Source organism: Syngnathus floridae, chromosome 13, assembly GCF_059516105.1.
Source record: "Syngnathus floridae isolate MCC-2025c chromosome 13, RoL_Sflo_1.0, whole genome shotgun sequence".
NCBI classification, from domain to species: Eukaryota; Metazoa; Chordata; class Actinopteri; order Syngnathiformes; family Syngnathidae; genus Syngnathus; species Syngnathus floridae.
The window spans coordinates 14004679-14030657 of NC_142425.1; the positions used below are offsets into that span (position 1 = coordinate 14004679).

General features: G+C 43.2%; 3 protein-coding genes across 5 annotated transcripts in view; all 3 read right to left on the reverse strand.

Annotated features, from left to right (window-relative positions):
- pgm1 (phosphoglucomutase 1) lies at window positions 1–5710 on the reverse strand. Of its 2 annotated transcripts, XM_088393938.1 has the most exons (13): window positions 5625–5710; window positions 5138–5170; window positions 4346–4602; window positions 2926–3088; window positions 2634–2777; window positions 2437–2562; window positions 2139–2329; window positions 1685–1839; window positions 1489–1604; window positions 1267–1402; window positions 818–1001; window positions 559–693; window positions 1–399 (listed from the first exon to the last, which is right to left on the reverse strand). In XM_088393938.1, the coding sequence occupies exons 3-13, from the start codon at window positions 4586–4588 to the stop codon at window positions 310–312; spliced, it is 1683 nt and encodes a 560-aa protein (XP_088250064.1). In that variant the 5' UTR covers window positions 4589–4602; window positions 5138–5170; window positions 5625–5710; the 3' UTR covers window positions 1–309. The 2 variants fall into 2 exon arrangements, with proteins under 2 accessions (XP_088250064.1, XP_088250063.1); XM_088393937.1 differs by lacking the exon at window positions 5625–5710 and having other exon boundaries at window positions 5138–5384.
- Window positions 5444–20638, reverse strand: efcab7 (EF-hand calcium binding domain 7). 2 transcript variants are annotated; one of them, XM_088393936.1, is made up of 14 exons: window positions 20043–20638; window positions 10911–11074; window positions 10489–10700; window positions 10262–10348; window positions 9993–10188; window positions 8090–8178; window positions 7397–7538; window positions 7167–7276; window positions 6837–7000; window positions 6555–6688; window positions 6270–6418; window positions 5991–6200; window positions 5625–5732; window positions 5444–5557 (listed from the first exon to the last, which is right to left on the reverse strand). In XM_088393936.1, exons 2-14 carry the CDS (start codon window positions 11038–11040, stop codon window positions 5477–5479), a joined length of 1812 nt encoding a protein of 603 aa, XP_088250062.1. In that variant the 5' UTR covers window positions 11041–11074; window positions 20043–20638; the 3' UTR covers window positions 5444–5476. The 2 variants fall into 2 exon arrangements, with proteins under 2 accessions (XP_088250062.1, XP_088250060.1); XM_088393934.1 differs by lacking the exon at window positions 20043–20638 and having other exon boundaries at window positions 10911–11253.
- The window catches only part of alg6 (ALG6 alpha-1,3-glucosyltransferase), a 10549-nt gene continuing 2387 nt past the window's right edge, over window positions 17818–25979 (reverse strand). The window contains exons 8-14 of the mRNA XM_088393939.1: window positions 25708–25843; window positions 23986–24071; window positions 22803–22887; window positions 22552–22622; window positions 21847–21915; window positions 20655–20835; window positions 17818–18204 (exon numbers count right to left, since the gene is read on the reverse strand). Of these exons, the coding sequence (XP_088250065.1) occupies window positions 18010–18204; window positions 20655–20835; window positions 21847–21915; window positions 22552–22622; window positions 22803–22887; window positions 23986–24071; window positions 25708–25843 (823 nt within the window). The 3' untranslated portion in view covers window positions 17818–18009. The remainder of the gene's footprint in view (window positions 18205–20654; window positions 20836–21846; window positions 21916–22551; window positions 22623–22802; window positions 22888–23985; window positions 24072–25707; window positions 25844–25979) is intronic.

Below are 25979 nucleotides of genomic sequence, written 5' to 3' on the forward strand. Positions count from 1 at the left end.
TTATTAATGACCATAAATGTTACTTTATTTTCAATAGACTTTTAGTGCATGGTTTCTTTGGGGGGTTGTTATTCTGACTGGTCTGGAAGACGACAGGAAGGCACCAGATGAGAGACAAGAAAGGATGAAAGAACTTTCTGCTTTTAAGTCAGTCCGTTGTTTGACACAAAAAGTGGACCAAACAGTCGATCATGTATTAGACGTTAATTTTCTTCTACGCACGACACTTTTTACTATTGAAATGCGGCCAATGACGACATAAGATCCTGAAGACTAAACGTGAGGGTGAGGAGCAGCACGGCAGAGGAATCATGTGATCACAGTGGGGCCAGTGCGTCCAGTCTTCTCATGAAGCTGTGAAAGCTTCAAGGCGATGTCTACCAAGGGCGCCAACATCACCTACACACACATGGTGAATATGTGACCTTTCTTTTAGCTTACAAGAAAAGAGCAAACGTGAGCAATAACATGAACGAGTCAACCACATGAGTTTTGCCATCAGTCTGGACAAAGAACACTTTGGGTGGATAACAGTTTTGTCTCGTTCAAAATTCTGACCTGAGGGTCCTGGTAAATCTTCTGGGGGTCCTTCTCATAGCTATCAATGTAAAGCCTGACGGTTGCCCCCGCACTGCCAGTGCCGCTGAGACGGAAAATAATACGAGAACCGTCGGCAAAGATAATCCTCAAGCCCTGAGGGAACAGCAAAATGAACAAATGATAAGTCATAGCAATGGAAATGTATTTACTGTCGTCTTTGGGTGACAAGAGAAACATTTGACAACAATCATTGTGATATTCTTTTCAGATTGCTGACCTGGTTTTTGGAAACACTTCCATCCACAGGATCCGTGTAGGCAAAGTTGTCTGCGATTGCCACCTGGTATGTTTTATCCCCCGATGAGAAATTCTTCCCCACAAAGGATGGATTGAACATGGCTGTTTCCAGTTCCTTGATCATTTTGTTGGCAGCGTCCGAGTCGACCTCCTCGTAGTCATACCTGAAAAAAAGAGCGCGTCTTGAAGTGAATCCATATTTCAAAGTCAAAGTCAAAGTCAGCTTTATTGTCAATTTCTCCACATGCCAAATACACACAAAGAAACCGAAATATTTCTATTTCAAACTGGAAATATTGATCATCGCGGTACGAGACGAGGATGATCACTTCAATATCAATGATCATAATTAAAAGCTACATCAATATTTGTTTCATTAGGGAATTGAAACAAACAAGCAAGCAACTTGCATGGTTATTTTCTTTTTACCTGGTGAAGAAGTTTCTGCCAAACTTTTGCCAATGGTCCTTCATGATGTCTTCCACGCTCTGCTTGCGACTGGCTAAGATGGACAACCACGCGAGTACTGCCCACAGGCCGTCCTTCTCTCGAATGTGATCCGAGCCTGATTGGTCACAGTCGGCCGAGGCTTTTCATTTCGGGCTCCTTGCAGGGTGCGTGTCACTTTCAAGTGTCCTGGCTTTTACTTACCGGTGCCAAAACTCTCCTCTCCGCACAGTGACAGTTTCCCAGCATCCATCAAGTTCCCAAAGAACTTCCACCCCGTTGGAGTCTCATAGAGTTGCATTTTCAGTGCTTTAGCCACACTAGAATAGATGTGACGCAAAAAAATACATTACTGATGGCAGCTCATAAGATGTTCTTGAAAGGGTTTTATAATTTGTACTTGTCGAGGGCTCCACTTGTGGGCATACTGCGAGCCAGTCCCTTCACGCCGGTCTTTTGGAAGTACGGAATGCTGTTAATGTTGGCGGCAATAACAGCCACCGAGTCTGACGGGTTCACGAAAAATCCATGCTTGCCGAGCACCATGTTACGGTCCTGAGAAGGAGCGCAAAGGTCAATTGATGTGTGTCACTTCGACTACAGAGTCCAACCAACATGGATGTCAAAACCAATTTTGTTTTGTTTTTAGCATGGAGGAATACCCCCTATGTATTTTAGTTACCGACTAACAAGAAAACAACTTTTACAGTTTAGAGGAAATTAGGTTTAAAGCTGACATCATAGCTCCGTGTTCCAGTTGAACATTTTAATTGGATCATTGTGGTCTGGTCCGGTGCTGTGCTCGAGGCTCTTTGCTTCAGCTATAAAGTCGGCAAAAAAGGAAGTTTCCTTACACCGTCACCATCAAAGGCGGCTCCAAAGTCATACTCTCCTCCTTTCATGGCGTTCACCAGGTCTGCAGCGTACGTCAAGTTTGGGTCAGGGTGGTGGCCGCCAAAGTCCTCCTTGGGCACACAGTTGACTGCAGAGTTGGCTGGAGAACCCAGCTCCTCGCACACGATCTTCTTCACATAAGGACCAACCACTGAAAAAAGGCACAATTAAAATGTTGACGTCTACAACTTCAATCTAAACAAGACCACAATATGAAAAATGGATGAGCTCCGTCCGATAAAAGAGTTGTAGTTGTACCTCCGTGCATTGCGTCAAGGCGGAGATGAATGTGATTGGCTCCGGAGAGAAGCTCCTTCAGTGCAGCAAAGTCAAAAATACCCCTCAGCATATCTGCGTAGGCCTCAACAGAGTCCACGATCTCCACTGGCACAAAGATGGATGGTATTGATGCAAATGTTGTCAAGTATAAAGAATACGTAAGGGGGGAAGAGTACCTGTGAAAGGCTTGGAAGTCGCTACATCAAAGGTCTGCTTGCCAATCTTTGACAGATCCACTTTGAGATCTGGGCAGATATGATACTCCTGTAGGCTTTTGCTGATCTCAAAGATTTGGTTTGTAATGCCCTCTGGAGCAGGACCTGCAGACAGAGGAATAGAAAGAAAGAAGTAGCTAAGCGTTGGCACCACCAACTCTGGAGCACCATCATTGCAAACAACAATAGCACATTTTCAGGGGAGGGTGGGTGACGTGTACAGAGGCCACAGTTGTGCAAGTTCTTCATTCACCTCCACTGGAGATGTTGTACTTGATACCAAAGTCTCCATTGGGGCCCCCCGGGTTATGGCTGGCTGTGAGGATGATCCCGCCCACTGCCTTCAGCTTGCGGATCACACAGGACACGGCTGGGGTGGACATGATGCCATCCTGACCAATCACCAGGTGTCCAATCTGCAACAGGCACAAATACAAAAATAAAGATTTGATTATTCTCCAAAACTGGGGTTTTGTTTCATTTAATTGGTTCTATTTTACTTTTTTTTAAAGCATTTTTTACAAATCCAATGTTATCAAATAATGATAATGTTTTAATTCAAAATGATTACCTTTTCCAAAGTTGCTCAGATATTATGTGAACTATCTGAAATATTCATTTACCAATGTAAATATTGTTGTAATAGTGTACAATTATAAAAATGTGTTGCCCAGTGTTATTACAGGACTACGGAATGAATCTCTATTTGAGTAACACACTGATGCAATTTTCCAACTGTCATTTCTTCACAAGCCACTATTGTCACACAGGAGTTGAGTGCCATCATCTTCATGCAACTTTGGCCATTTGCAATCACAGATGACTTTACTTGACTCTTGTATAGATGCATTCATTTCCTTTTACAGCTTGCTCTGCAATGGAAAATAACGACCTGACTATAAGTTGGACAATTCTGTTTAAGCAAATGTAAAAGATGGGCTTATCTCATTGTGGGGAAAAAAAGCCTTAGCTAACAAATTCGGACAAACGGTGTATTCACATTTATTTTGGTGCAATAAATGGAAGTCTTATTTTACTTAGGGCCTGGAGACGGAGAAACGTGTCAAGCGGCACGTCTCCCCTGCCACGCCCCCTACTGACTGACAAGTGTATGAGCATTTGCATTATGGCCAAGAAGCATGCACCTTACTTCTGTCCCTCCCTCCCGTGTGATTGCACAAGCCATGCAGGTTGCATTCCACTGTCATTATAATTGTAATTATATCAATAATATACCAACGCAAGCAATTCACTGTCACGTGTGATTGCACAAGCCATGCAGGTTGCATTCCACTGTCATTATAATTGTAATTACATCAATAATATACCAACGCAAGCAATTCACTGTCGCGTGTGATTGCACAAGCCATGCAGGTTGCATTCCACTGTCATTATAATTGTAATTATATCAATAATATACCACCGCAAGCAATTCACTGTCAAGTGTGATTGCACAAGCCATGCAGGTTGCATTCCACTGTCATTATAATGATATGTCATTTAACCACGCGAGCAATTCACTGTGAATTGCTTAAATGTGAGCCGAGTTGGAAAAGTTGGGATATTAACATCTTATTAGAATGACATTCAATTTGACCGTTAGCTTGCAGACTGCTAGCTAACGCTAGCTGGTCCAAAAAGGGGGGCGTGGTTAAATTATCCTACTGACTCACCCCGTTTGCGGCTGCGATCTGAACGATGAGCTGAATGGCATCTTTCATGAAGAACCTGCCGTCGCCCCCCACCACCAGAGTAGCTGCCTGGCGCTCAGCTGGCTCGATGACCGAGATAATGCTCTGGATGAAGTTCTCCGCATAGTGCTGGTTCTGCTGGAACACAGTCACCCGCTTCCGCAGACCGCTTGTTCCGGGTTTCTGGTCCGTATAGGGCTTGGTCTTTACCGTTACTCTCACCATTTTGACAAGGCAACCTGGGAGGGAGAAGACTTTCAATGGTCACTCCTGTGTGATCCGCTGTCGAGGGCAATGGAAGCGGGCGAGCGCCTGCAGTGGCGGCGGGGGGCGGTCGGGGTCGGGGTCGGGTCCACGCCCCCCTCCTCGGTTTAAAGGGCAAGCTCTGAAGTTACTCTGCCTTAACTTTCGAGTTGGAATGCTGGCTGAAATTTAGATTTGCTTTTACATTCACGCAGTTTACGTACAACCGCTGAGTTAAATAGAATCAAAAACCTCATCAGTTCCTGAACTATAAGAAAAAAAAGGGACTTAATTATGTTGAATAGTGTCATAGAGAAAATAAAAGATTTGTATACATTCATGCACTGTGAGTGGGTGAAACGTTGAAAACTAATCCTGAGGCCATTCCCATTTGCCTGTTGCATCACTGTGTGTTTATTCACCATACAAAGTACAAGCTCACTCTTGTAGAATGTGATCAACAAATCAAATAATCCTCCTCCTAAATCTCAAAGCTACTAAATAAAAAGACTGATGAGAGAGAGTACTTACAGCAAGAGCTAATATTGAGCAACAGCTCCAAGCCTGTTGGAAAAGGAAAAGCAGTCAGTGGCATAAAATACATCTCATATGCCAAATGACATTTAGCGAGCTGGCTCTACTGTTTCAGCAGATAAAGTCAAAGGGCAAAGAACGGTCTGCGAGATATAAATAGAAGGTCAAAATGAAGCTGAAAAGGCCAAGGGCAAGTAAAGTTCAGTCCAGAGTGGCGTGCATTTCATTGTCAACACAGTATCCCCACAGCATATCACAAAGGAATGGTATTAATGGTGTTAAACAAATGCACGTCGACAACGATTGGGTGTCACAAGCAGCAAAGTGTAAGCAGCTTTATTTCGAGATCAGTAAAGACTCCACGCAGTTGTAGGTCCACTCCTGTTTTTCATTGATAGGCAGGACATGCTGACACACCTAGTGGACAGCAAACAGATTAACATTCCAACCTATCAATAAGTAGAGAATTTTTTCGCCATCTTACCATCTTAGTTCTGGCCGGTACCTCTATGGCAAACACATTCAGGCCTCGACTGCTGCAGCAGTTGCTATTGTGCTTGTTGTTCACACTAACTGTCACTTTCTGGTTGGACTGGAAGGACAAAAAAATTGCAGTCACCCTGACAACTGATTAGGGTTGCCATGCCAAAAAACAACCATGCATAAATAATGCATACAGAACAGAATCAGGTGATATTGCCTGTTGCAAACACCATCACTGAATGATTCAAATCAAAATGTGAATCAAATATTGAAAAAACAAAAGTCAGTATAGTAATAAGACATTTCAGATATGATGCAGAAAGCTCTCAGTGTTGGTCTAAATCTTGAGAAAACGATTGTAATGTACCTTGTTGACTATGAGGGAGGATACCCGGTGCTCTCCTCTATAGGTGTAGATGAGCACATGATCTTGCCCTTTGAGCGGTTTGGCCGCTCCCTCTAAAGTGATGGACTTTTGCAAGGCCTGGTTTAGAATGCTCAGACCAGAGTCCAGTCTGAGAGGCTGAAGTGACGGCTGTGTGCTCTCACAGTCGATATCTATCTGGAATGGGCAAGCCTGATGACGTAGGAGTTCACGTTAGGGAGAATCGTGCAAAGCGTATCTTTCGCTTCACTGAGTGAGAACCTCGACTAGCTCCAGCATCCGGTTGTAGCCCATGGTCTCGACGAGGGTCCACAGGTCATCGCTGTCTCCGCCTTTTTCTGTTGCCTCCATCAGAGTCAGCTCCATGAAGCCCTGTTTTGTCAGCTGATTCTTTCTCATGTCAAAATTCTCTGTGGAGGCAAGAACAAGTCGTCTCCTAACAAAAATCATTCGGCGTGAAAACGATTGCTTTGCCCCTGGATATGAATCAAAAACCATGATTTAAAAAGAAACATGATGAACGCGTGCATTTAACTGGCGTTGTACCTCTGCAGATGGCCCAAGTCCCCATCTTGCACTCCTCTCCACTGATCATCAGCTCCAAGAAATTATATTCCTCAAGACTGAGCAGACCATTCCCATCCAGGTCTATCATGTCAAAGATCTCCGATAGTGCCTCCCTGTGGAACATGATGCTATTACTGCACTACTGCCATCTTTGCAATGGCGTCATTCCACAAAAAAAGCAAAGACTCCCGCATCGAAGCAACCGGTGTGAATCGGAATACTTGTGGTTTAGAATCTTCTCAAACAAGCAAAGGCACTCACCGGAAATCTCTGCTGAGGTCAAATTCTCCACTGACTGTCTTATAGACAAGTTCTATGGGTTTATTAGCAACGGTCTTTCTGCTCCTTTTCTTTAATTTGCAGCCACTGGAGAAAGGCAGTAGGTAGTACAGCCCAGCTTTCAGTTCACCTCTCCAAATGTACTTCTGTGGGACATTTTTCAGACACCATCAAATCTCTGGGTCTTTGCTGAGATACGGATGATCCGAGACACGCTCGAGAAATTGTGTCTCCTTAGAGAATGGTGTCTTAGGATGGCCCTGGCAGAGCTGGACCAAGTGAATATGAAAATGTCCTTCATGCAAAACTCACCTCTTTGTCCTTTGTATCAGTGAAACACACAAGCGTGGAATCCGCTTCTACATCGCCAGCTAACATCACAAACAGAGCTGTGTCCACATTCATCCAGGGGCAAGGCTTGTCTTCAAAACAAAGCAATAAACAGAAGCTTAAATTCATCAATTCTAAGATGTGTGACAAAACGTGGTAGACGTATTATGGATATTTGTGTACTACTGAATGCTGAAGAACAGTCCTCCTACCAGCTCTTTGGTCGAGGCTCATCGGCCGGATGCTTAATGTCACATTGGAAGTCTGGGGCAGATGCAGCTTGTACTGCAGTGAGCTGATGGCTCCACCCTCATCCAAAAAAAAACATCCCCTCATGAAAGTATGATGCCACTGCTGGAAGAACACATTGTTTATGTCGTTGACAAAGAAGCTTCAACGAGGTAAGGCTGGCCAACCAATAAAAGTTGTCGTACTCATGTTCAGCCACAGGAGGGCAGACATGTTATGCATTTCAGATCTCGGCTCACATTTCTTTTACTTTCAGTGTATGGTGAATGTCAGCGTGTTTGTTGACGGTCACGAGCAATATGCACAACAGTATGATCATTTTCTCGTCTCTCTGAGTGATTTATATGACCGCTAAAACTTTGTATTTGTGTCAAATCACTTTTCTTCCACTGAAAGGGAAAAGACATACATATGAATTGGTCAATATAACCAATGTTGACTTCTTTTAAGACTTTGCATCACATGGGAGAGCAAATTGCTAGAAATGTGGCAATTTCAAATGGCAACCCTGTCATGGGACAGATAAAGCAATGGTGTCATTATATAGTTTTCCTTTGACCTCGGGCAAAGCAGCTGAACTCAAGTCAGGAGAGTGAAAACAAACATACAAAGAGCAAGCTTTACTTACACCCAACAGGCACTGGTTGTTTACTGACCTTGCTGATGCTGGGTGTCGCCGTGACGACGTTTGACAGAGATGATCGGCGACTGCGTGCAGATGAAGAACGGGAGGGTGTTCGGCTCTCTGAATGCAAAGACATAACAATGTTCCCGTTCGAGCAAAGGCGAAAGTTGTTGTTGTTTTTTTTTAAAAATATATTAACACACACACACACACACACGCACGCACACTCCATAATTATCGTTTTGAAAGATTAAGCCTGAATACAGACTGACAAATATAGATCGGAATGAACAAGCCAAACTGTTTTCAAGCTGAAAGAACAACACATTCAACATGTGCAAGCATTCTGTCAGCTCCTTATTAAAATGTAACAGGGACAAATCAATATGTGGGAGAGCCACAATAATGCGATAATCCTGACTACTGTGTGGGAACTCATTTGTTTTTTCAGTAGCGGTCGGTCCGGGTCCTCCTCTTGACCACCTTCAAATCCCTCATCGTCTCCCCAGTGAATAGTAACGGGATCCTCGGAATCAATAACACGAACATAGACTGACCACTTAGAGCAGGGGTCACCAACCTTTCTTAAACCGAGAGCTACTTCCTGGGTACTGATTAAGGCAAAAGGGCTACCAGTTTGACATACACTTCTGAAATAGCCAATTTTCTCAATTCGGCTTTCACTGTGTTATTATTGTCATTTGCAGTTAACATGTAAGTGTGATTTTAACAAGAATAGCAGAAATACAGTCAAACCTTGGTTTTTGACCACAATCCGTTTCAGAAGGCGGTTCGAGAAGCGAATCGGTCGAATTCCGAATCTATTTTTCCCATTACAAATAATGGAAACATTTTTAATCCGTTTCAAGACAAAAAACCCGCGTCTTTTTTAAGCATTTTTTCATTTGCGCATATTTGTCTGATCGCTCAAATGCAGCGCACCGCCGAACGCGCAACCGTAGCGCGTCGCCCACCGCGCAACTGCACCGCGACGATCGCATTATTGTGACAGAGCCGTCGCTGAAATTTAGAAAATATTTTTAAAGTCCTGATGTACGTAGTTTCCAAAATTGAAGTGGACCTAAGTGCGCAGGGAGCTTAATTTTGTCCGATCGCGCAGCTGCAGCGCACCACCGAACGCGCAACAGTAGCGCATCGCCGACCGCGCAACTGCACCGCGCTGGTCGCATTATTGTGACAGAGCCGTGGCTAGAATTTAGAAAATATTTTTAAAGTCCTGATGTACTTTCCAAAATTTAAGTGGACCTCAGTGCGCAGGGAGCTTAATTTGGTCCGATCGCGCAACCACAGCGCGCCGGGTGCTCACTGTCGCATTGCTTTAAGAGCGTCTTTGTGTTTTAGGATGGCTTTACTGCTCTCACTTGCTTTCTTTGGAGGCATGATTAGGGGTTAATACAATTCTAAAAGTAACGAAAATACAATAACAACGGAGTCAGTCGGCATCCGGGCGGCGCGGTCGGGTTTTCTCGGTTCCTCCCGGCTCATCTCGCGAGGTTCGACCTCCGAATTTTGTTGGACAACCGAAGCCAAAAAATCTCGAATTTTTTTGTTCGAATTCCGATTTGTTCAAGAACCAGGACATTCGAAAACTGAGGTTCGACTGTAAAATAAATAGATGCAGCTCACTGACAAGTGCCGCTATTTGAGCTAATTTTGGAATAGTCCTGCGGGCGACTCATGCGGTCCTCACGGGCGACCTGGTGCCCGCGGGCACCGTGTTGGTGACCCCTGACTTAGAGCAATCCCATCCATCAGCCCACAGTAGGATTGTCTTCATCTTACTTTAGCGGGATCTCGGGCTCTGTTTCTATCGCGCGCTGTACAGTGCAGGACAGGTAAGCATCCAAAACACAAAGACAAGGTCATCCATTCGGAGCCTTTGACACGAGCATATTTCAAATCAATTCTTCTACCTTTCCGAAGCGTGACGTCTGGATCTGACCAGGTTGTCTCTGGAGGCTGGCTTTGTGTCGCTGATGTCAGGGAGGGCTTTGGAGGGCTGTCTGGATGACTGCCAAAGTTTTGTCTCTTCAGTTTTGCATCGGACTGGAGCTTCATCAAAGAGGCCGTCTGACATTTCTCTGCGGTGGACGCGAGCTGTTGACAAAACTGACAGCAACAGTACGATGTCTGTAGCGGTGATCAAAGATGCACAAAGAAAAACAATTGTAGATGACCTTACCTCTGCATAGTTAAACTTGCCATCCTTGTTGATGTCACTTAGTGAGAAAATGGCTTGAACCTCTTCAGGTGTCATTTTATCTCCCCCCTGTAAGGTTTGACATATTTTAAATATTAAAATGCCAAAGCACCATCATTTAAATACTCTGACGTGTTTTATTTCATGCATTTTGCCTGAATGTTAAGTTGAACATGTGCATGTCTAATGCAAAATATGCAGTCACTCACGGTTGTAAGGAGGTTTTCCACTTTGCTGTGTGTGAGGTAGCCATCGCCATTTGTATCCAACTTTTGGAAAATTCCCATCAGCTCATTATTCTCAGCTTTCCACTCCTTTTTCAGTATTGTACAGAAATCGTCAAAGTTCATGTGCGTTGTTCCCGTCTTCCAGTATTCATCAAGAGTGGCTTGGGATGGATTTCTACCTGCTATCTGGAGAACTAGGGGGAAAAAAAGGATTTTTGTGACGCAAACCGTCCCAACATGGATAGACACTGACAAGTAACTAACTGGCTTTCCCCCCCATTGGACTAAGGGATATGTAAAAAGAAGGCAACTCGTCCTTGTTTTGAGTTAATGCTACATCACTGAAAGGGGTGCTTGTAAAACAACAAAAACTAGGCTTTTGCGAATATTTAGAAAACGCTTACCTCGACATAATTCCCTTTTCGAGGAGATATTTGTCAGACTAGATCTGAAGACACTTAGGTAGGCGGCTCTGCACTGCATGTAGAAAGTCTCCTCCTCATCAGGAGCATCCGATGAGTCCAAGTAAGCCATCTTCAGATAGCTATCGAATGCTTAATGTCTCTCTCTGTCCGAGAACAACACATTCAAAGTACGTGGTTTTTACATTTATTTATTCATTGACACAAAAAGGTGACCCCTAAAAACTGAATTGAGCTATGTGGCTACAAATAACAATACAATAACCGCGTTGCTAGAGTCTGCCTGCCCGTTGCTAGTCAACAATGATGAGATTGGTGTTCACTTCTAAACCACACGGAAGAAACAACTGCAAATATCCGGAACTAAATTGCAAATGCTTGGTTGCCCCCTTTTGCAATATTACAACAAATATAATGAATCTCCACTTAAACACGTTATATTTCCCGTGCCGTTTTAGGGGTATGGTTTGTTGTAACCTGAAAGCGTAATAATGTTTAATTCCCCCCCCCCCTCGGGCTCCACGCCTGCAGCTGTAGATGGCGCTGATGCGCCAATGGTTGAAGCCGGAGAGCATCATCTTCCATTGCCACCGTTCATGTCAATTTATTTATTCAGTCATTGTTGATGATAAGGACAAAATGATGCAGGAAAATATATAAGCACTCAGATATGTCATTTAAAATGATCACATTTTTATTATATTCTTTCTTTTTTGACACAGGATGAGACTTGTTTTTGTTTTGGTTTTCTTTCTTTTGTGTGTTTTTTACTGTCTTCATTAAGAATTCATTGTCTTTAAAATCAGTATAATTTATATTGAGCAGGCCTCAAAAAGTTGTACCGCAAACAGGGTTGAAAAAGTACTCAAAGTGTGAAATGTAGCTTAAAAGTTAGTTAATCAATAAAATCCAGTATGCGTAAGTTAGTGTACTATTTTTATGTTAACTGATGATGAAGCCAGTGCGGTGATTTAAAGGATTTATAGAGAGCTGCATTTTATGAGTTGCCATATTTCAATTGCCACGCTTCGCCTGATGTACAGTACATGATGACATATCAGAATTTAATGACAGGAGACAAGAAATGGCAGGGATTCATCCCTTGCCAAATTATGAATGATTTACATAGCACTAAAAATAGTTGTGTTAGGAGCACTTAACACAAGAACCATTTCCTTAGCAAAGGCAGACATTTGGTGTCTGGCCCATCCATCAAGATAAGCATTAGTTTTTAATTTCATCATGAAGTCAAGAATACATTTCATGAGCTAAGTTTACAGCAGATTCATACTGTGCCATTTTTTGCCATCCTTAGAAGCACAGCAAAGTGTTATTTTAGGCAAATTTCAATGCAGAACGTCACTAGTAATGGGCAGAACTGTAAAATGGATCGTTGCATTTGTTCGATAGTGTGCAATTGACTGTTTGTTAATCACGTTTTGAAGTAATTAATCCAAGTGGAACAAACTTGTCTGCTATTAGTACAAGGGCTGCTCAAAATTGTGTCTGACGAATTTAAATGATTTAAAGCCTGAAAAACAACTCAGTTAATGCAATTTGATTTACTTCCTGTGGCAGCTCATAACCTCAAGTTTGACACAAACACAGAGAATAGGTCGTTTTCCTTTTAGTTTTACCTGCTTAGTTGTATTAGCTATTTGAAAAAAAATATCTTTTTTATCTGTTGATCTTACAGTACAAGCATTTCCAAATAAATATCTGTTACAAAACAGTAGAAGTACTGGCAATTCATTTGTTCAGTAATTGCTTGACTGCACTAATAATTACATAATAGCAGAGGAAGCTTTCAGTTTCAAAGTAAAGGCAGAGCTGAGACTTGAACCTGAAGTCCCTGAGCTGTGAGCCGGCTGCGCTAACCACTAGGGCCCCCCCGCTGCTCCCATCAGTGACCAAGGTCTTTGAAGCAGATCAGTTGAAACATTTTGTTCCCTGTGCTGGGTTTCAGGATCAGCATGAAGACAAATGGAGTCAGTCACAAGGCTATTAGATCTCCCAAGGATTTTCCCTTCGCTACTACTTGTCTATTTGATTTGCTCCTCGCCGCATATTCTCTGGCATTTAGCATGACTAACATCAATGGACGCTTGTTTGAGTAAGACAATCGCGTTTTCTACGACCTTTGGAGAAAAACAACATTTTTCTATGGTTACACCAACACGTCAGCGAGCCAATTTCCCGGGGAAAGAATTAATTGGATTATTTTAGGCACATATCATGCCGGCGGCAAAGCAATTCTTGTGATCCAATCTTACAATAGTGAATGGTGGAAAGTGAATAGGGCTGATTGTCAGATGGCAAGCTTGTTTTCCGACAAGGTTGTTAGAAATTATCTTCATTGGTTCCAGTAGGAGAGCTGAACATACATGACGCATTGTGAATCCACGCCCCAGGAATGTCACATTTTTTGTCACATGCTGAATGTGTGAAATGTATCTGTTTTGCATGAACCTCCTTAAAACAACACACGTCACAATGTCAAAGCGGATCGCGGCGGACAGGACCTGGGCCTCGCTGTTTTCAAGCAGACATTTTAAGCAAGCAAACTATAATTCAAAGTTCTGGCCTCTGGATCCCGCTAAAGCTATCATAGAGCGAAAAATGTCGCTCGTCTAAAACGGATCCGAACGGAGGTTTATCATGATGCGATATTAGCCGACTATCCGGTGTACCGACAGAAGAAAGCTTGTGTGACGAGGTTACATTATTTAAAGCAAGACCAATGTGACTTTGTAGAAAATTCTGAAGGGAAATATCCGCTTTGAATCTCCAAATCAACTGCATTTCAAAATGACACTCTCCCTCAGCCTGCAGCTCCATCAGGCTTGTTTAATTATTAACGCGTGGACACGATGTATGGCCTTTTGTTCCCTCTCAACAAATGACATTCATTGGAATGAAACGGTGGCACAATATTGAATCTTCAGGAAAATTGTAGCATTCTTCTTTTGTGAAGGATAGTCACCCTTTTTTGCTTGTGTTGAACTTGAGCGGCCTAACGAGAATCCTGTTACTGGAAAAGAGTACAGTTTGAAAGAAAGAGAACTAGATTTCAGGCAAAATTTTCATGACAGCCCAGTAAATGCATGAAAATATTCCTCCCTCTTTGGACAAATCCAAAGCGATGCGCTGTTCAAAGTGCTTCTTTGATGTTAACACAAGTCTCAGCAAGCATTGTGGTGGAAAAAGTCACTTTGAGCTTTGAGCAGGCATAAATCCTTGGGGTATTGTTCCTGCATTACAAATACCCAGCCAGCATGCCTGTATCTGCTGATGACTACAAAATTGAAAAAGCACAGCCCTAATAATTCTGAGGCCAGTTCCACAGCAGCTATTGATTATTTGTGTGTGCTGTGAGATTTGGAAAATTCAATTAAAGGAGTTGTGCAAAGGATTCATAAATTCAGCGCCTTCTGTCCGTATGGAGACATGGTTATGTTCTAAATCAATGCAACACTTCACAATATATTTTCCTTGGCACCAAAAATAAATAACATTTAAACGCTTCTGCTCGCTACAGAAACAAATGAAATGTTCTCGGAGCGTTCGCTTACAATTAAACACTAAATAAGAGCAGGATGCTAATGTATGTTATTGACATTTTTCCTTGTAAAGCAAAAAAAAAAAAAAAAAAAGACCCTGTAAAATATGAAATTTGAGTATGACGAAATGGGTGAAAAGCAGACAGGTCAGCAGTGTAAAAATTGATCAGACTGTAGATGGGGCCACAGAAGGAAAGATTTGTATGATAGCAGTAATGGGCTGTATTAAAAAAGAAGACTCCTTAAAGCCCATCACTTTTTGCCACGGCGCGGGCCGCCAGCCCAGCCCAGCCCAACCCGGCTCGGCCCGGCCCGGCACAGCTCAGCCCAGCCCAGCCCAGCCCAGCGAGCGGGACGCATCAATCCTCCGAGGCCTCATGGACACATGCCACCTGTCCAGCGGGAGTTTTATGCTTTCTGATTGAACACGGCGCTGTAATTAAAGAGGGAGTTGTATATCGGGCTGTTTTGCTCCAATATACAACCAACTTCGATCGCCGCTCTGGATTGCATAGTGTGCAATCTTTGAAGGCGCCATTTCTGATATAGTGAAAGGCAATTTTTCAACCCAAGGTGCAAAATATACCCATTGGCCACAGCATTAGGCACATGGTCATATGATGCAAATCTGCCTAGGTCTATTTTGATTCTGACTGCGGTGCTTCTCAAACTTTTTGACACAAAGTGCCACCAAAATGACTAAACCGCCATGACCGACATTAGCAAGTGTTGATCAAAATCAGGCAGTTTTAGTTTGCATTTCGAAATGATCATCAATGTCTAATATAATATGAGAAAACATATGAAGAAAAATAAGTGCGATAAGGAGTCCATTTAAACGTATGGAACATGCACATTTCATGCCGACCTTTGCAGTCTGTTGTTTCTCTCCTTTGAGCACAAGTGTTTGTTAAAGAAGGCTTCTTACAAAAGTCAATCATGGACTCATGTGGGCTTTATACTTGGCAAACATTCCAGCTTGACAGTGAGTGTGGAATATGAGCGGGGTTAGCATCATGTTTTCTTCTCCCATATTCCCCAGCTTTTTGTTTTGCTGACAGCTCACGGAATTGCTCTTCAACTCCCGCTCAGGTAAAACCGGAGACGGATGTCCAATACGCTCCGTCGGTCCCGGATGCCGCCGTTGGTTTGCCTAAGCCGCGCTTGCAATGTATAGCGAGCGGCCAATCGGCCGTCGTGTTTGCCGCGTCTATCTTCTTTCTGCCAGGGAACTGACACATTTTGATTGCACGCAAGAAGCCCAATCCAGCAACTTTTGTGCAAATAATGCTCTTGCCATCAAGCCCACAGTTGAACACCTTGGAAAAGTAAAAGTGTGTGCGTGCCGTTGGGGGAGTTCAGTGGTCCTACGCGTGACACGGAAGTCTCTTTATTTGGCGGTGCCTGGGAAGGCCGAGGCCTCTCGCTGCACGAGTCGACCCGAGCGACAGCTGCCGCTCACAGCAACATTTCCTATTTCTGCCGAAGGTGGATCGTGTAACTCTCACTTTATCGCCCTTAGAGGCCACGTGAAGGACAAAGCCAGCACAAGCGTAAACAGAACTAATGTTTTCATTGGGAGTGTCGTACAGACTTGCAAAGTGCCGGCGGGCGAGCGCGTCGGTCGGTCGGTCGGTCCCAATTCGGGTGAACGGCGGCGACCTGACTTCCTGATGGACGCTTCCTTGAACTCCTCCTGTCAGTGTAAAGTTTCATTTGGAAGGATACGGGAAGTAGTCCATGTAGCGGCTTCTAATCCGAAATGATTTGCAATGCAGCATCCTGAGTAGTGCTTGACCTTATTTGTTACTGTGGTAACAAATATTTACTTTTGATACTTAATCGAGGACTAAATGTTGAATGTGACAGTCACAAGATGATTTGCTGCTTGCGCAAAGTATTCTTCAAAAGATTCACTGTTGCTGCTTCTGAATGGGATCCCAATTCTATTTCTCACTTAACACGTAAGTGTTATTTGAATGGAATTCTTATCTTTGAACGTGCCATTCCCATTCGATTACTTTTTCTGTTCTTATATACAGTTGGAAGCAAAGCTGTGTTTTATTGGTTGAAGTCATCAATCACAGGAGATATTAAAAGTCATTCAAAAACATTTGTCAGGCAATCGGGTTATTATTCCTTTTGGTATGACACATGCCAATTCAATCAATTAATACAAATAGAATGTTGTCTGGAAAATGTAGGGTTATTGCATTTTTTTCATTTATACGGCTTGGAAGGGTTTCCTGCTTAGAAACATTTATAGTATCAATAACGCGACTGCCTTCTCAGACTGTCGTGTGTGTGGGGGGGGGCAGCAGCTGACACGGGGTGAAGAGGCGCGGACATCCAGCTAGGATGGCTCACCATTCATTCTCAGGTGTGACAAGACGCATTGCTAGTGGGTGGCAACATGACTTGATCTCATGTCATTGGGGAAGTGCAAGATGACAGTTGTGTTCGCATGTCAGCAACAAAAATGATGTGACACCAAGCGGCAAATGATTGCCAATTTTGGCCTTCCTCTCAGGCGGGAAGAGCTTGCAAAAATGTTGACGATAGATATTAGCATTCAGTGCCGCTGGCGGGAGGGGGGATGCCTCAACAAAAAAAGGCTTCAAAATGTTCAGCAGGTACGTATGTCAATCAATGGGCACCAAATGGCATTTTTCTATAGTCGCGGTAAATGTTTACAATATTTACCCATCAAAAAGCAGCCATTACTTTTCCAAATATTTCGGAGGGCTCATTAGATGAGGAAAGAATGGGGGAAGCAGTCAATGTGTCTCTTTGATTTCATGCCAAGCATATAGTGTCAATTTTCAAAACAAGCATGTCCACCAGTTATTAAATGGATCCAATTTTGTCAAAGCAAGGAAAAACAGCAAGTCAGAAGTTGGGCTGCCACGCGCGCGGCGCGGCGCGGCGCGGCCCTTTATTGGCCGCTGGCGGAAAGCCTCCGTCCGATGCTCCGGCACCTCTCTCTGACCTGCTAACATTTATAGTTGTAATGGTTTTTTTTATGCCCATGTCATTAACTCTGAGAAAGATTGGAGAGTGAAATTGCATGTAGCGCTTTTCTGTGGTATTTCAACTTTATAGCATTATGCTGGGATATGTCACCTTCCATCATCTGCTTTAAGGGCCTGTCCTGCTTTGCTGCAAAAACTGCCCGTCTCGTCAGGTGGCCTATTGTGCTATCAACAACTCCAAATCATTTTTATTATTTAGTAACAACGTGCGTCATTTGTGTCCGATTATTGCCTATGAATTCCTGATATAATTGCTTGAAATTGTATAACTTAATAAGCTAATAAAACTGGCGAACATTTCAGTTGATAGTTTTAGTTTATTTTCTGATTAAAATACATTTGCACAGAACTTTTATGGTACGTAAAAAAAATAGGCAATGGAAAAATAGAAAAACAGACCATTCAGCTGAGGTCTTTTCTTGTGTTTAGTGATCACAAAAACAATGCAGATCAATTATTTGCACATTTTAAAGGGGGCATGGAATGGACTTATTTGTTCTTCTGGACTTTCTTGCTTGGCAATTCACTAAACTGGATGACATTGAAGTAGAGAAATGCTCCCAAAAAATGAACAAAAGAAAAAGTAGACACTAGCACAGGAAACAAGTCCGGCAAATGAGGCGGTGGAGAGAGAGCAACGCTTGCCATGCTCAAACAGGCCATGGTCAAGATGCTGATGTAGAACTGGAAGGCAAAGAGAGGCCCTTGTCATTGGTAACAGAAAAGATGAGGGGGCGGGGGGCTCAAATCTAAACATAATCAAGTACACATAAATAAATACATAATCCTACTGCACGGAGATTAATATCATTTCCAAATAACTAAACTGATGTTTGGGGCAACTTTGGACGAATTTAGGCTCTATAAAACTCAGCCAGAATGACTGCAGGCGTTTCAGTCACCAGCAAGCTCCAGGAAAATTGTTTCTACCAAGACCATTCATTATAAAGGCCACTTTACTCTTGGAAACAGAATGTCAGACGAGATAGAAAGCCTTGATCTCATCTTTTGGCTTTTGCTCTCCTACGCATCGGGTCTCAGACTAGAAACCGCTGCAAGAAAAAGTAAGTACTCTGAAATTTCCTGGAGTTCTGTGTAAATTGCTCCCAAAATGTGACCTGATCTTAATTTAAGTCACGACATCAGACAAACAGTGTGCCTACAGTCATAGCACACAAACCTTTTTCTGTTTTAATTGGACACTCCATGTAAATATTCACACAGTGCAGGAAGAAAAAAGTAGGTCAACCCCAAGGCTCAGGACTTCAAGTGCTAATAAGAGGATAGTTAGACAACCTACAGTCAGTCACCTTAATGTGACCAGAATGGAGTTGCCATGCCCAGTTTTGAAAACATCCACAATTTTCTTTTTAACTTGCATTAAGGTGAAAACAGTCACAAAATTATTGATAAAAGCTTCGGTGTTCATCGATTGTCAAAAACGGGGTCAGAAAATGGGGAAGGTTTAGCACTGGCTTCGTTTACATGCACACATCAGAGCTAAAATTATAATGGGATGCACTGTTTTCACGGACACTAAAAATATTGATCTGATTTGCGCGTTCATGTGTCACGCTTTCCGGCGGAAAAAAACATTTGGATATGCGCAGATTGACAAAATATATGGCGTTCTCTTTATACTGCCGTGACGTAACCCAAATTTGGTAGGCAAGCCAGAACGTTCTCTGTCACATTCATGCAATTTAGTCATGAAGTCAGAATTACAGGAAATACTTGTATGAAAAAAACATCAATTGTTGTCATTGTGAACTGAGGATCCTTTGTGTAAGTCAACAAGGTTTGTTTTAAATTGAAACATTCCTGACTTAGTCCATGACAGGATATCTCCTTGATTATTTCTGGATATCCCTTCAGAAGCTTTCTGACATTTAATCACCACCACACAAGTTTATGTGATGTTCCCAAGAGGAAAGTATTACCAAATAGATAAATGAATAAATAAAGAAATAAAACCATATGCAAAAAAAAAAGAAGGCCCAGCACCTCAGGCTAAAAAATAACTGTTGTAATGTGACTATGATTTATCAAAGCAAGTAATTCAATTTACCACCAGAGATGCGAACAGCTGATGGTGAGAGTGAGATCACTTGTGTGTCTATTTAAGCTTTATGACCCCAAGATAAATCAGTGAATAGGATCGAGGAAACACCCCGTGCCCGCCCGAACGCCGAACCTATGAAACCCTATCACCGTCACCGGTGCTCGCTATTTATGCTGCTTGTGTAAATAAATATATCTAGGCAAACGTGTGTTAATGACATACGCTATAAAAAGACACCTTCACTTAATCTCTTGACACTCTACCAGTGGCTTTTTTTGCGACGGGCCTGGCTGGCCCTGCAGACTCCACGGAAACGTAAATAAAGCCTTCATGATTCTCGCTCAACTTTGCATTCCCTGAAAAGCATTGACACATAATCTTTCTTTATAAAAATATCTGCTCATTCCGAGACTAATTGTATTAGCTGCGCATCATCAATTCATTATGGTGAGCTACTTACTTGATGACGTTAAGTTCATCTTTCATTTCTGCGTTCCTCCATGAGGATCTCATTCACAACTTGGGTAGAGCCTTGAGTTTGAAGCCAGCATTTTCCCATGTGAGCCCGATTATTGGAATTTACGGTGGGCAGGGCTGTTGCCCAGATGTCTTACACGCTTACATTACTCCAACAATAAGTAGCACTGAATATTTTTGCTCAGTTCCACATTTCATTCAACAAGCGGAACAAGGAACACAGCAGGTCATGACAGATCTGTAAAGACGGATGGATCGATCAGATAATAATAAGTTATGAAACACTCTTCCGACGTGGTGTCTTGCTCCAAATAATGCTCTACTGTGTGTATCAGATCCATCTGGAGAGGAAAGCTAAAATGCGGTTCCCTAATCTTCGATTCCTGTTTTGATGTCCTATCTCCAGTAAATGTTTTCACCCGAAATGATTTGGCCTCACTCTATCCGTTCAACAAGGCCGTTTTGTTTTCGAGTGGCCCGCCCGTCATGTGCCCCTCTAAAGTAACAAGCAGATTACAACTCGCTTGTTTAAGATAAACAGATTTGACTCCAATAGGAATCTTCTCTTGTTGTAGCACCATCAGGTGACACTCACCTTCCATCTGACAATCGGAGCCAGGTCCATTCTGGGTAGGAATACCAAGAGCTTTTGGTAGGCCCCCAGCGCGAGCTCTTGCTCCAGGGCTGACAGTAAGTAGGTGCCGAAGAAGAGGAAGCCGAGCCAAGTCACCACGTATGGCACCAGAAGACCGTCCTTCAGAAACAGAGGCAGCATGCTGTGCGGACAGAAGAAAAACACAAACAAACATCTTTGTGTATAGCCAATACTTGTCAAATGATCTGTCACAAATTCAATTCACAAATATGTTTGCTGAGTGCAGGGCAACGGCACATAGCCTATCTAGCGTTTTGTCCGTAATTGTGACAGTCATACAAAGCTTATCTTCGTTTCGCCGCTGACCATGGGCAAGAACAACAGTTGACTCATACTAAATGGCACAACACCCCAACTATCAAAAAGCCCTCAATTCTCGGCCACTCATCCTCTTTCTCTCTCTGCAAAGGCCCCATTCAACAGCGAAACATTTTAGAAACACATAATCAGTTTAAACATTCTGCCCCGTTCAACTGGCGCATTCATTCGGCCAATTATGCAAACAAAAGATGTATTTTTTAGATAATGGAGCCTGGGGAGGATGCACATTATGTCCATGTCAGACTGTACTGAGAAAGTGGAGAATGACCCTCTGTCCCTATACAATGCGCACTTGGACAGCAGGCATTCTGACTATGTAGGCTAATCCCCTTGTATCCTTATCCTAAAGCACACACACACACAGGACAATTACAGCTGCCGGAAGAATTGAACAACAGCTGGTGAAAGTTGAGGAAGCACCTGAAACACCACCACTTGCCTTTCCAAAAGCGCTCCTCACCTTAACCCCGACGACTCACTGACATTTTAAAGACTGACATTTGCCATTTGATAGTTATCAGATTAGAGACGAGAAAAGCACGGACGAATAACAGTTAAACCGTGGGTGAAAATCGAATGACTGATGACTTTGTACTAGGTCATTACACAACTTTGGCCATGAATGATATCACTTGATTATCGTTACGGTGTCTTATTCTAAGAAACATTAACACTCTGGCCAATCGGTGTCCTTGATTCAGCTTTTGAGGGAGCCCATCGATGACACATCATTTCGATCTTAATGGAGCATTAAGCATAAAACACATCGCACAGAAGTGTAATCAGTTTAGAAAGCCACAGTTGCCTTTACCTAAATGTAGAAACTTGCAGGAACCAAACGGACACGAGGGGTAGGTCATTGAGGAAGAGACACACGGGCCTAGAAGAGATAAGCGGATCGTCAACACTGTATTTGAGGCACGTCTTTGTCATGAAGATGGTCAGACAAGATCCACTTGAATTGGTCACTCCTCAAACAGCAGTAAATAGTTATTCCAAGTAGCTGTGGGTCTTCTCGTGGAACTGACCATCAGGACGGGCAAGAACTTGACACGACTTTACACTGTTGTCGTACGCTGTGAAGGAGGCCCTTTCCAGCGGTCCCATTATTACAGTCGCTGCTCTTCGCCGATCCTGTTACAGTTCAATCATTGATCCTGCGCAAACAAGGCCAGAGCTGTTGCGTTCCATTCTTTCCTAATCCCTGGACACGCATTACTGATTGATTTATGGGGACAGGTGCTAGATATACTAACTCAATAGTTAATAAAGCAACAATCTACTCTAATCTAGATTAATACAAGCTCCCAGATCAAGGAACCAAATCCGCTGCTCTCAAACACCCTCTACCTTTATTTAGTGCTCATGAAATGCATACGTTTTCTTTGTCTTTAGAACAGTATTAAATCAAGACTTCTTTTTTTTTTAGGACACTAGAATCTAAGAACATCACTACCTTGCAGGCATCTCTTCTTAGGTGTCATTTTTAGAAACGGATCTTTTTTGCTGTACTTACAAGGATGCCAAGAGAATGGACTTCTCATGGACTTGATAGGAGAAAAGGAAGAACCCCAAAGATGAGTTGACCTAAAAGGGAAACCAATTATTCTACTTACATGAATCTGAACAACAATTAGACTTGTATCAATGAGATGAGAATAAAAATGCATAGAAGCAAATCTTATATCATTCACTTTAGACGCAACGGGTAAACAAAATGAAATGAATGCTGTGCTAATTTGTGCCTTAACTGCTCCTCCTGCTCACCAAGGCCAGTTTAAAGTGCCAGAATGTAGCTTTTCTCAACACTCTCATACATGATGGTAGGACTGCCAGGACAGTGCAGGCCAAACTGGAATAAAACAGATAATTCAGATGAGCTTACTTATGCAGGCTTCTGAAAAGAAAAATGAACACTGGATAGAAAAGCAGATTACATCCAGATCAAAAGCAGAAGAACACGTGCACAAGATCTTATATAATACATATTGTAGCAATCAAATTGACGACAACCGGACACACATTCAAGTGTGAATAGGAGTAGGACAATATTTACTACCATGTGTGCAAACACAATCAGATTGAGACAGCGTGACATTCGGCGGAACATTCGCATTTGTTGACGACAAGACCGCCATTTGAACACGTTCCAGCCAAATGGAACTTCTTGCTATGTAGAAGAGCCAAAACATTGTCCCCAGGGGACCATTAGTTTAACCCTTCAATTGTCATCGTCTGAGGAGGGACACAGCAGAGGAGAGGAGAGGAGAGGAGAGGGATTAGCTGTTAGCACGTGTTGAGAGGTCACAGCAACATTGTGTTTGCACAATCAATTGTGCGCCAGGCAGCCATGGCGGAACTCAAGCAAGTATGCATGTCTCATGTAAGGCTTCCAGAAGGACACCGATACCGTTCATTCGATGTACACCAACGCAGAAGCATTTAGCAAAGCACACAAATGTTTTTTTATTTTGGTTGAAAATCACTCCAGTTCAAGAGGTGATCCCAGGACTGGCAAGCAGCCTGGCAAAAACATACTCATGCAGCAAACATAGGACTCCTAAATTTAGACTGATGGGATATTCAAGCGCTCGTCCACGGCACAAGTGTTATATCAATGCTTCCTCCCAGCTCAGCTTTTGTTCAAAATAGCAATTCAAAAAAGGTTCCCGTGTATTATAGATCCATTTTTTACAGTTTGAGGTTGGATAACCTTGGTTTTGCTGTGTCGAAATATCACAGGCCTCAATACCTCCACAAGCAACCAACGCTCGTCACCACATTTCTAAAAACAGCTTTGACTTCATGTTCAGAAGGTCCTCACAAGATGTTTCTACCCCACTAGAACACAGTATTTAGTACACCCTTGGGCAGGCTGTTTTCCCACTGCTTCAAACAATGACAGCAAATATCAAGTTATTGTTTTTTTTTTTCCAGTCGATGAGATTACCTGAGGTAGAGTTGGACGTCACGAGACAGAATGGATTTGATCTTGATCAGGATGTTCAAGCTGCACCATGTGTTGGCCACCTTATCCTGTCCACATGCACACTCGGTTAACTAAGAAGTGATGACATACAAACTCATCCTCGTCATACATGTCGGAAGCGAAACACGTGCGAAACACTTAACACGTGCGTTAAAGCATGTCGCAAGCATTCATTGTTGTAGGTTTGCTGCGTACTATTTGGAGGCACGCCGCTAGCTTTGCACTTAGAACTCGGATTTCCAACTCATGTTGAGTCATTTAAATGTTCTGGGAGCATTCCTGGGAGACAGGACAGATCTGAGGTGTGGCGATACAAGGTCAAAGGTCAGACTATAATAATCCGCATAACCTAGATTCGAGACCCAACTGAAAAGTGCGCTCAAAGTTGTCATGTTTGCGGGAATAAATATCTGTTGACTTCTTGCCACTTTTGTCAGGCTTGTCGGGTTCAGAGAAGAGATATTCTTCAAGTATTTTCGCTGCCACTGTGCACCGCAATAACGTCACCGAAAACAGAGAGCATATAACTCGATCAGCTTCATCACTTGTGTGGTCTCGGGCCATGACCAGAAATGCGATTTCTGGCCTATTTGCGTCTGTCGTCCTTGCTACAGCTGCTCACGGCACAGCTGTGCGGACCCTCGTGTTAGCCCTGTCAGCATCGGGCTGTCCGATGTTCTGCTCTATCAACTGCGCCGCTCTTTTTTCCCCCGTCGGTCGGCTCACTCCAAATAACCACCATGGGAATGTTCTTGAATGCCACCTAAAGGCAACACAGGAACGCCGGAGGGGGCAATTGCAAACGGGGTGAGAGTGGTGCGGCACTGTCACCTAGAAGCTATGTTAGAATTTCACAGGGAGAAGCATTTGGTGCCATTTTTGTGAGCGGGGGGGGGGGGGGGGGGGGCAATCTGAGACGAAAGAATGTAGTTCAGAGGGTAAACTTACAAGTGCTCACACCCAGTAGTCGCCACTCGCGCCAGTCACCGCCCCTCCCCAAAGTATATGCTTCTGCTCACAACTAGTTGAAGGCAGCGTGCCCCAGCACAACAGGCAGCTGGCACCTTGAGCGCTTCTTGAAGAAAAAAATTGCAAACTCTTTATGAGCACATTATTTGTCAACGGCCAATCCCTCGACTAAGACGTAGAGGGGCCTTTCATGAACACCTCCGTATTTATTTACACACACATCTTTCAATACTGGCGAATATAGTAAATAGTAAGTGCTCCAACGCTGTTGCGCAATTAACCATAAGACCATTAAGTCTGGATCATTCAGGTTCCGTCCCTTGTGACAGATCCCCTGACCTTTGCAACATTTGAGTCCTCTCATCTTTTGGCAGCAAAGGACTTGAAAATATGTGCCGCTTGAAAGCGCTTATGAGGCACTATGAGGTTTTGCTTGACCTAGATGAAAAAACACATTTTGCTACACATTTGTTAGCATGTCCATGAAATTAGCACATCAATTCCTTGGTATTGAAACGTCATTCCCCAGAAAATGTCTGATGATGACTAATCCCTGAATCGATTTACTAGATCAATTTTCATCTCCTGCTTATTTCTCTGAATAGCCTACCACAGTTGCAAGCCACAATTGCTAGACAAGTGTACAAATGTTTTCTTGAAATAACGATTAGATCTCAAACATTTTTCTTCTTGCTTTCCTTTCGACTACAGTACCTCAAACAGGCCTCGAGCCACGGGAAAGATTCTCCGGAGCACCTGCAAGGTCTGAGCGGGATCAGAGAGGAAGGGCAACCAGCAGAGAGCAAACGTCACCAATACTGTAGCGGCGACTCGCCACAACATAAACAACCTGTGTTAAGAGGATGACAAAAAAAAAGATACAATGATATCCTATCTGCCTTTACAGCAGTTTCCCCAAATCAAAATGTTCATTCGCCAGGCCCTCGGTTGGGGGAGATGACCTCATTTTTTCGGGTGGGTTGGGG

What these genes read in the sequence shown, in the direction of transcription:
- pgm1 (XM_088393937.1), bottom strand. Translation starts at nt 5,210, where the DNA reads ATGTATTTTATGCCACTGACTGCTTTTCCTTTTCCAACAGGCTTGGAG. An exon ending in GACTTCCAAGCCTTTCACAG is followed by an intron (nt 2,563 to 2,633) that starts GTACTCTTCCCC and finishes TCTTTGTGCCAG; the next exon opens with TGGAGATCGTGGACTCTGTT. An exon ending in AGAGGAGAGTTTTGGCACCG is followed by an intron (nt 1,403 to 1,488) that starts GTAAGTAAAAGC and finishes GTGACCAATCAG; the next exon opens with GCTCGGATCACATTCGAGAG.
- efcab7 (XM_088393936.1), bottom strand. Translation starts at nt 11,040, where the DNA reads ATGGCTTACTTGGACTCATCGGATGCTCCTGATGAGGAGGAGACTTTC. An exon ending in CGACACCCAGCATCAGCAAG is followed by an intron (nt 7,539 to 8,089) that starts GTCAGTAAACAA and finishes GTGTTCTTCCAG; the next exon opens with CAGTGGCATCATACTTTCAT. An exon ending in TACCGGCCAGAACTAAGATG is followed by an intron (nt 5,558 to 5,624) that starts GTAAGATGGCGA and finishes GCTGTCCACTAG; the next exon opens with GTGTGTCAGCATGTCCTGCC.